Source organism: Montipora foliosa, chromosome 1, assembly GCF_036669935.1.
Source record: "Montipora foliosa isolate CH-2021 chromosome 1, ASM3666993v2, whole genome shotgun sequence".
NCBI classification, from domain to species: Eukaryota; Metazoa; Cnidaria; class Anthozoa; order Scleractinia; family Acroporidae; genus Montipora; species Montipora foliosa.
Genome location: NC_090869.1, coordinates 56,204,316 through 56,214,315, shown reverse-complemented (window position 1 = coordinate 56,214,315; position 10,000 = coordinate 56,204,316). Strand labels below are relative to the sequence as shown.

Here is a 10,000-nt window from a genome sequence, read left to right as displayed (position 1 = left end):
AACACTTAGTATGTGGATGTGAGAAATTGGCTCAGAAAGAATATGTATATCCGTTCAAGATCTTTGTCGTTAACACTAACTGTGAATGACTGGACTGAGCTCAGTTTTTGGTGGGTTCCCATAAGCATAACTTTGAACTTCGAGTGATTTAACATGAGATAGTTTTGGTTCAACCATCCGACAACGTGGTCGAGGTCTTGGGACAGAGCATCCTCAATAGCTTGCACAGAACTGCTTTCAAAAAACAACAGGGTGTCGTCAGCAAAAAGATGGACTTTACAGTACTTTGTTACTGACGGTAGATCGTTCATGTACATTACGAACAATAGAGGTCCTAAATATCTGGGCGTGATTCTGGATCCATGCCTAACATGGAACGAACACATTGAACATATGGGAAATAAAATCTCGTCCCGCCTTGGAATGCTACGTAGAGCCCGAAAAGTCACCCCAAAAGAAGCTTGCATTACTCTGTTTAATGCTATGGTTCTACCGTTATTCGATTACTGTTGCGTTGTGTGGGATGGTTGTAGTAAGGGAAACATGAACTGCCTTGACCGTCTTCTCAAGCGAGCTGCGGGAATAATTGCGGGTCGCAAGGCTACGGATACCGATATACAGCAAACATTGAAGTGGCCATCCCTACAATGCCGCAGAGAACACCAAAAGTGCATACAGGTCTATAAGTATATCAATGGCTTGGCTCCAGCATATCTACTAGACGACTTCCACTGCTCGGAGCAGATCCATAACTACGACACTAGGAACAAAGACCTTATCCGCCTTCCTCTTGCCACGACTACTAAATTTCAAACATCTTTTAAGTACAATACCGCCAAATCCTGGAACACTCTTCCTCGTAACTTACGCCCTTATCTTTCTCTCACTAGTTTTAAACTGAGAGTCAAGAAACATCTAAATCATCTTAGTTAATTTTTCACCTTCATGAACTCTTCGAATGATTTTTTGCTTTCATTTATATATTTTATTACTTACACATATCATTTTGTACAGATCTCCATTTATGCTGAACTGGAATTTCTGTATAAATAATGTATATAAATATATCATAAATTATGGCGTCGTCAATCTTCGCATCCATAACTTCACTCGCCTGTGTCGTATCTCCCGTATACTATTTTTTCCAGGCCCCAGTAGTTCAAACGATCGATAGCGCTATCCGCCGGATAAATTTCTATTCTCTGGATACGTCAATTGGTTTTGCAAGTGTTTATCCACTGGATAGTGAACCTTCCCCTCCTTTAGATCTTGTCGTGACCTGTTAAGGTGTAGCTCTCCTATGACAACAAAAAATAGCTTTTGTGGGGACACCAGGGACAGAGATCATCTGATTGCATGCTCCTCAAGTGTCAAAAAGTATCCGGTTCCCGTCACTTTGAGCTACCGATGTATTCCCACTACAACAACATCCTTGCCTCCAAATGTGGATTGTATCACTAGCAGTTCGATGGTCTTGAGAGAAATGAGAGCATACTTTTCGTTTTGATGTTTTTTTTTTAGGTTTCAGATGAAGTGAGTTACTCAACTCCTCAACAATTGAAACAGTTCTTTATCGTGGTTCCAAGCAAACTGCGTCTGGTCACTTTGGCAGCATTTTTGCTTTGGAAGAACAATGCCAAGGTAACATTGAGATCACTTATTGAAAGAAATTGCAAAATTCAAATTTTATTACCACAAAACATCTTCACTTAAACATCATAGTTCCTTGCATCTCTCCCTTTTCGTCCCTGTATTCCAAAGGAAGAAACGGAGAGATCCTGAGTGGCAACAGCGCCTGCTATACAGACAAACGAAGGACGCTATCGCCATGGCCAACTAATTCAGACGTTTTCTCACCAATTTCATTTTTGTAGGAAACATCAGCGGCCAATATGATAGTATTCTTGTCCAGGCGAGATTCTGTGGATTTCCACTGCGATCTTTTCAAAGAGTGCATTCTGTCTTTTTCAGGTTAGTTGTTTCGTAGGAATAATTTTGCTCCGAGCAATGGGCCATTTCCGAGTTGCTGTTCCTCTCGGTTTCGAAGTGAGTCTTGGTGCTCAACTATTGTAAGGGAAATGAGTTTGATTTGCATAAGAATACGCAACTCATTTCCATTTGAATGGTTGTGCACCAGGACTCACTTTGAAACTGAGGCATGCAGTGACTCGGAAATGGGCTATTATGTACGTGGCACACTATCTTGGATTGCCATCACATGTACTGTAATTGCCCCTGTAATTTATCTGAGCCCAGCTCCGACCAGTGTCCCGTAGCGCAGTGGTGGTGCGCCCGAACTTCGCTATCGGAAGGTCGTACGTGTGGCTCCTGTTCGGGGCTACTCGGAGGATCATGTTCGGACTGTGCCCGCGCGTCACTACGTCATGAAACTGGATTGTCATTGTTGCTATTCCCTTTTTGCAGAATCGCAGCTGGCGTTCTTTAAGCTGCATGGAAATATGTCGCAACAGGAGAGGACAGCTGTATTCAAGAATTTCAGCCAAGCCAAAAATGGGATTTTGCTTTGCACGGTCAGTGCTCCTTTATTATCAACGAATATGTTCGTAACAAAAATGTTTATTCGACACTTAAAGTAAATTCGCACCTAAGGCATGAAAGCACACAATCAAAATATTTTGTCTGAATCGCTCACCAAGTCTTCATCAGTCTGATAGCGAGTGGTTACTTAGCAGCAGTCCCATGACCGAAGAACGGTCATGTGATGTGACCAAAGTCTTGCATAGCCAACACTTTGGAGTTCCAAGCCCTTGTCTCTCTTTGGGGATTCGCGTCTGACCTTGATAATTGAAACCTCCACCTTGACCTTCCTTTTAACAGTTTCCCTCCACAAATGTGATCTTCATATTGTCAGTTTCATATTTGTCCAAGAAACAAGGGAAGAAAATGTTTTTTTTTTCCCTTTTTCTCTTGATTTAGGCAGGATTTTGCTGTGTTCACTTCTTAGGCCCGGTTCAAACGTCGAACTTTTCATGTGTCTAATCTAATGCAAATGAGAAAAGTTTATTGTTTTCGTTCATTTGCATCAGGTTCGGCACATGAAAAGCTCAACGTTTGAACCGGGCCTTAGATAATATTAATCTTGGTTGTTTCCTTGTAGGATGTCGCTGCCAGAGGACTCGATTTACCCCATGTAAATTGGATTGTTCAGGTAAGGATATCAATTTTTTGGATGTTTTAAAAAGCTCGATTGGACGGTTCCTTTCCTAAAAAAAAAGCCGAAGGGTCTCTCGAAAATTTTGAAAAAGAAAAAGGAAAGTCAAATATTCGCAGTTTTCAGCTGTGATTTTAACACGTGACCATAGTATTATAGAATAAGGTAATTTTAAATTAAAGATAGCAAGTTAAAACTAGACAAAGTGGATTGTGCAACGGGGAAAATATGTCTTGTTAACATCGGGCCATCGTGTTATAATCTATCCTCCAATTAATCTGCTTTTGAAAAAGTAGTACATAATCTCGGATCTGTACAAAATTGGGGTGATATACCTGATAAGATAAGACACTAGCTTTGGTAAACTACTCTTCAATTCGAGTTTAAGTAACGTTTATGTACATAATCTTTGTGCAGTTCTCTAAATTTTACAAAAAACTCATTACCCCCTTCCCAATGATTTGTCAGCTTTTATAGCTAACGTTCTGGTGTAAAATTGAGGAGGTCGCTTAGTGTACCGAGTTCTTTTAACTTTTGCACTCAATTTTTTGTTTGGTTACTCCTTTTGGAAAAATGATTTTGTTAAAGAGGCAAAATGTTAAAGTGGCCCTGTGACCAAAAAGCAATTATATTTTCTATGGATTTCAAAACTATGTTAACTAAACACTAAGCCTTGATTTCAAAAAGACACCTGTTTATTTTAACTGGAACTTTCCTATTTAATGGTCCCTCATTACTAACGTAAAGTTCTTGAGAGAGCTAGATCGTGGAGAAAATGACGTCAAAGGCTCGCTAGAATTAATATGCAGCACGGGAGCTTTGGGCTTTCAGATTTTTAAACTCGCGTTTTGCATACATGTATACAATAAGCTGCATTCACACTCTGAGATTTTAAGCTAGTGAGCCTTTGACGTCACTTTTCGCTAGATCCAACCCTCTGAGGTCCAGTCGGTCAGTTTTGAACGTGAGTACTGCCGGACCGTGAAATATAAAACTTACACTCAAACTAAACGGCCTTTGGATAAAAATCAAAGCTTAAAATTTTGCCAGTCGGGTGTTAAGCAAACACACTTTCAACATTTAAAGAAAAAAAGGAAGTGATTTTTTATCACAGTGGCACTTTGATATTGTACAAGCAAAGAGATCCCCTTATAAAGCATAAAGAAAAAGTTAATAAGTCTAGATCTTGTGATAAAATTGATTAAAAATACAAACGCAACTAGATTCATTTTGATAACGTTTCGACATCGTCCGATGTCATCGTCAGGCAATGAATTTTAATCAGATGAAGCATAACGTATAGTACAAGAACAATAGAACAATAGAAAAATATATACAATAGTACACTAACAATAAATGTGAAATCTAAGTAAATAGTTTTGCCGTGACAGAGTCTGACTGCATATTAAGTGATGGTTTCAATTATTTGATGTAGAACATCTCATGAATTAAGCAGTCAAAGATCAAAAGTCGAAACGCATTTTGTCTTTCTTTTTCATTTGGCTTTGTTTGTTTAGTACAATACCCCTGGAAACCCAGCAGATTATGTTCAAAGAGTTGGCCGGACAGCTCGAATTAGCCTGGAAGGAAATGCATTGCTGTTTTTAACGCCAGCTGAGGTGAGTTACAGCGGACGTCAACTAGTAATATACTTACCTAACACCTTCCCCCCCCCCCCCTTCCTCCCCTCCCGCCTCTTGATTGTCCCTGGGTCGATTATCTCCGTGAAGCACCCCCTTTCTGAACAGGCTTGCTTTGGTCAGGAGGCCGTTGGTGGGTTACCTGACATCAGTTGTCCAACAAATGTATCACTCAGTGTCCGTACGGCCGATTTTAATGTTGGAAAAATGACGTTGGTTATCGTTATTCTCTCCTTCCTCGAATCCCATAATACATCTTGTTTACCCACCCCCCCCCCCCCAAAAAAAAAATTGCCTAATCATTGTTTTAGTTTCTTTTTTTTTTTTAATTAATTAATTTGTTTTTATCGAATACATAACAGAAGTTTATATTACTCTTGAATACCAAGATACATCTAAAAGGAAAAAGAAAACAAATACAGCCTATAATGTGACGTACAAGCCAAAACAGGGTGTAATAGGCAGCTAATCGCTATACTGACATGCACGAGAACGAAGTGAACAATCAAAGAGAGTGAATAAAGTAACCTGAATCATGTAAATTTCTCAGTCTTGCATTTAAAATTAATCTTAATAATCGAGCTGTCGTTTAGCTTGTATGAATAGATGTAGGAAATCATGTATAAAAAAGTATAATTAAACGTTCTCACAGCCCCATGCCTAGCAAGGCTTTGCTTGAACAAGCCAAGCCAATCATTGTTTTCGATTTGTCTCCCTATGCAAATTTTTTGGGGAATAAACAAAGTGTATTATGGGATTTGAGAAAGTAAAAAATTATTTCATTTTCTCAAATGCTAGTTGACTACCTACAGTGATGCTACAGTGATTTTTGCTATTATTATCAATACGCGCGGCCAAATGACAAACTGCCCTCTGTAAAACGCGCCTTTTTGCGGGCCAAACGCAAAATGTGCGGGCTGAAAATACATTTGCCGCCCTGATACTGATTGGCTGCAGAGATGTCAAACAACTTCGCTCGGCCAATGAGGTTGTCCTATTTAAGTGCGAGGATTACTTCTACATTTGGTCTACAACCCGCACTTCAAATACATAAATTCCTTTCATTCTCACAACCTTTGTTTGTATACACTGAGGGACATTTCCATACCATAGTTTCATGCTACATCTCTATTAAACGATTTTTTCTCATTAATTGAATTGGTACGATTTGGCCTTGTGTGTTGATAATAATGATAATCAAATGACTTTTGTCGGGCATATAGTTTATTTGTGAGCTCGGGTGCAAATGATGCTACACGGGCCACGATATGTCCTCCAAAAGTCATGTGATTGTCCTAATCACAAACCACTAGGAAATTAATTGACCGATGAACATTTTAATTTTTAGGTCGCGTATTTGCAAACTTTGAAACAACACGGAATCAGGTTTGTTGAGACTTTCACCTTATGGTTGTCGATGCTAAACTTTGTCACGTTGCTTCAATTAATCACGTGCGGGAATTGTGCATTTTTAAAATTTCTTACACGGCTTTTGCATTTCTTTGCCCCTATCTGGGTTCGCGCGAAAAGGAATAGACGGTACTTTCATACAAGAATACGGCTTTGTCTTGTAGAAGTGTTGCAAAGAACGTGCTGCACATGCAACATGATCATATTTCTTGGTTGAGCGCATTGTTTTGTCCAATAGCGGACAATTGCAAATTTGGACCGAGCACTGAGGGGGCTAATATATAACTTTTTTTTTTTTTGTTAATTTTTTTTTTTATCTTCAAACAAACACGACCCACGACCCACCACCAACCCACCCACCCACGCGATTTAGCCTCACCCTAGCAATGATGCTTTGAGAATAAGAATGTATGGGATCATTAGCGCTTTTGCCACCCAAGAATTTATAATTTTGGATGGCTAATAACTCGGAAAACCTTAGACAGCAATTACCAGAACCAAGGTTGCTGACCAGCGGTTTTCGTTAAAAGAATGGTTTGCTAGGGGTGCTCAGTCTCGTGAGCTCAGAAAACCTGGTTGTGGTCATTGTTATGTAAGGTTTTTCTAATAACTCGCTCGTTATCAAAGCTGAAAGGCTTAAAATTGAAGATATAGCTAAGTTTTTTGACCTTTTGACGTTTAGCATGATGCCTTCTGTAAGCAACCTTGTGTGTTAGTGATACACAATTTACTGAACAATCACGTCAGGAAAGATTCCCTTTTAGCAATAGAGTAGTGTAGTAAACGTTTGTTCACCACTTTGTTTAGACAACCAATAAGAGTATGGTTGGGCATTAATGATAATTATCATTAATAATTAATAGTAGCTTTAGTCAACGACGTTTGCCATAAATTGTTTCACATTCATAGTTTAACCTTTCTTTGGCTTACAATTTTCGGTTGCACGCTTTGCAGACCAGAGGAATTACTTGTGGAGGATGTACTTAAAACGTTAGTCGTGTCCCCTGACAACAAGGCTCGGAAAAAAACTCAAGGTAGTAAAGAAAATTGTTGTTAAGTCGTAATTTTCTCTACCCTGCGAGCAGTTGGTTTCTCTTACACTTCTCGAGAGAGAAACCACTGCGAGCAACCCTTAGGTTTTCCATCGAGCATGTGCGAAAAACGTCACGCCCCACGTGATGCATTTGACATCGCTTCGTCTTATTTCGCAGGAAAAGTATGGATACCTACACAGCAGGCTCGCCCAAACGAAGCAGTTACGTAGCTTTACGCGTGCGCAAGCGCCAAAGCAAGTTCAGTAACTCGTTTTACCGGTTCAAATTTAATTTATTCGGCCTTGGTGCTGGACGGCGGCTCACTCAAAGAAACTAATGGTTGCTCGCAGTGGTTTCTCTCTCGGGAAGGGTAGCAGAAATGCAGGCAGTTAAATGAACCAATCATAACGTAAACAAATTCATACTGCCAGCTCCAATGGCGGGAAAACGCGCGCGAAAAATAGCTTCATGCTTGATTGGTCCAGAATGTGGCGTGAGATTTGTAAGCCAATGACTTAAGTGCAACCCTGGCAAAGCAATTTCGAAAATCTTTAAAAGAAGCTCTGTAAAATACTTCTGATATGGTCCGCCTTCCAGCAGTTGGGATTTTGTTTTTTTTGTTTCTATTCTTTGTTCGTTGGCCCTGAAAAGTCCCAAATTGGAGCGGTCATTTAGATTTACTTAATTTTCTTTGCTCATATTTTCAGAACGACCTTGATCAAAGCACGCAAGAATCGGCCACAAATTTACAGAAATCATTTGAGGAGCACGTTCTTTCTAATGAGCAACACTTGATAGCGGCAAAGACAGGTACATGTCCCATCTTTATTCAATACCTGATTTCCATTCTTTCAAACTGAATGTGATCAAGGACAAACGTTTTGGAATTTGGGACTAGTTAGCTCAGCTGGTAGAGAACCGGATGGCCATTCGAATTACGACAACTTTTTGATGGGAAATTGAGGTTGGAGCGACCATTGCATACGTGTAAATGTAAGCAGTTTTCCAAAAGATTTAATCAACTGGTTGAAATTGCGCTCGTCTTCCTGTGGAGTTTTTTCAAACTCTGAAAGAACTCCTAATAGAATTTTGAACCGATATAGCGCCTTTCTGTGTATTCTGTTGGTTTAACGGGTAATTTAATGGTGTCCTAGCATTTGCCCGGCCCTGAGAAGGAAAAATATCGCTCCGAACAAAAAAAGAATCCAAGACGGCTGATGTATAGGTATAAAGTTCTATTGCCCGTTTCTCATGTGAAGCCAATGAGCTGCTGCCAATGATAGAGAGCTGTGAATTTTTTTTCCTCAGCCCAGATTACCAGTGGACGATTGCCTTGATCACGCAAATATAGTTCCCACGATGAGAAATAATCCCACTTCCCTTTAGGCATTTAATAACGCTCTCTGGAGTTTGGAGTTAAGGTTTTCTTGACATGCAAAATGGGAAAGCGTGGTACTTAGTTTCAAACATGCATGAAAAGGAACTAACAGGATGCGACAGCAAGTAAATCAATTGTAATATAGACTGTTCCAGGCTCAGGGTTGGTTGACACAAGGTAAAAAAATAATTAACCCGGGGACATAACACTGGCCAAGGACTGGAGAGAGGCTGGTCTCTTACCCTTGTTGTCCTTGTCCTCTTCATGTTCTTCACGCTTTCTCCTTCGTTATTCGGTAGTAGGGTATTCTTGTAGCTTACCAGTCGTTTGTGCGAGCCTACGCGACGTATCCCAGCCATTTGAAGCACATATTTCATGTGAAAACCCTCCACCTAGGTCATGTGGCCAAGAGTTTCGCTCTCAGGGAGGCACCCAAAGAAATGTTTCAAAACACCAAGCTACAGAAGACCAAGAAGAGGAAAAGGTTTGTAGCCATTCTGCGTTGAAAACTCTGCCGTTACCTTCTTACAAATAGCTTTGGAGGGTTTTTTTAAGCGGTGCGAACGTAATCTGGCGATTTCTTCAGTTTTCATAGCGATTGACCTTACTTGCCCAACGCTTTTTAGCAAGGGAATTTATAAAATAATTGTGTCGCTGGCATTTGTATTTCAAGCGATTTTGTAATTTATTTTCTCTCGATCTGTCGGGCACCTTGTAAACGAGACCCGGGGATGTCTAGCTTAGTCTATTCCAAGTAAACAGACAGAAGATCGTCCCAAGCAAGAATGAAAGACATTTTTTGTCTCCAGAGTGTTATAGCTTACACTGCTTGCTTACCAAGACCCATATTCGCCCTTGTCACACGGCGGCCATATTGTCCCGGGAAACCAAAAGAGCTTTGTTTTACCACGCCAAGCCTCGCAGTGGAAACCATGGGGGTGAGGCTTGGCGTGGTAAAACAAAGCGTTTTTGGTCTCCCGGGACAATATGACCACCGTGTGACAAGGGCGGAAGAGGTTGGCACGCAGATCTCGCTTAGTAGTTACCATCAGGAAAAACATATCTTTCCAGTGACATTGTATGTACGTTATTAAAGGTGCTTTTCTTTTCATTGCTAAATAACTTTTTAATTCGATCCCTCAGAGATGGTGATATAATGAAGAAGAGTGCCAAGAGGAAGGTAATAACGGAGCATTCATCGGAAACAAACATGCGTGGTCCTATGCCGAAGAAAAGAAAGAAGAAAAAAACCCAATCCAAGTAGTTGTTTCTTTTCAGAAAACAGGCACAGTAAAACGAAACGCACCCAGGCGGTTCGGTCGCCAAGTGTGGCGCTGTGAAGTATGGTGACCACTGCCTCAACGGC

The 10,000-nt window shown here is 40.4% G+C and overlaps 1 protein-coding gene across 1 annotated transcript in view; it reads left to right on the top strand.

Annotated features, from left to right (window-relative positions):
* Positions 1-1,878: 1,878 nt before the first annotated feature.
* LOC138002127 (ATP-dependent DNA helicase DDX31-like) overlaps positions 1,879-10,000 on the top strand; it is an 8,469-nt gene continuing 347 nt past the window's right edge. Inside the window, exons 1-9 of the mRNA XM_068848221.1 lie at positions 1,879-1,971; positions 2,425-2,531; positions 3,119-3,169; positions 4,690-4,791; positions 6,161-6,198; positions 7,177-7,256; positions 7,964-8,066; positions 8,950-9,118; positions 9,778-10,000. The exon at positions 9,778-10,000 is cut by the window's right edge and continues 347 nt beyond it. Coding sequence (XP_068704322.1) covers positions 1,893-1,971; positions 2,425-2,531; positions 3,119-3,169; positions 4,690-4,791; positions 6,161-6,198; positions 7,177-7,256; positions 7,964-7,974 — 468 coding nt within the window. The 5' untranslated portion in view covers positions 1,879-1,892 and the 3' untranslated portion in view covers positions 7,975-8,066; positions 8,950-9,118; positions 9,778-10,000. The remainder of the gene's footprint in view (positions 1,972-2,424; positions 2,532-3,118; positions 3,170-4,689; positions 4,792-6,160; positions 6,199-7,176; positions 7,257-7,963; positions 8,067-8,949; positions 9,119-9,777) is intronic.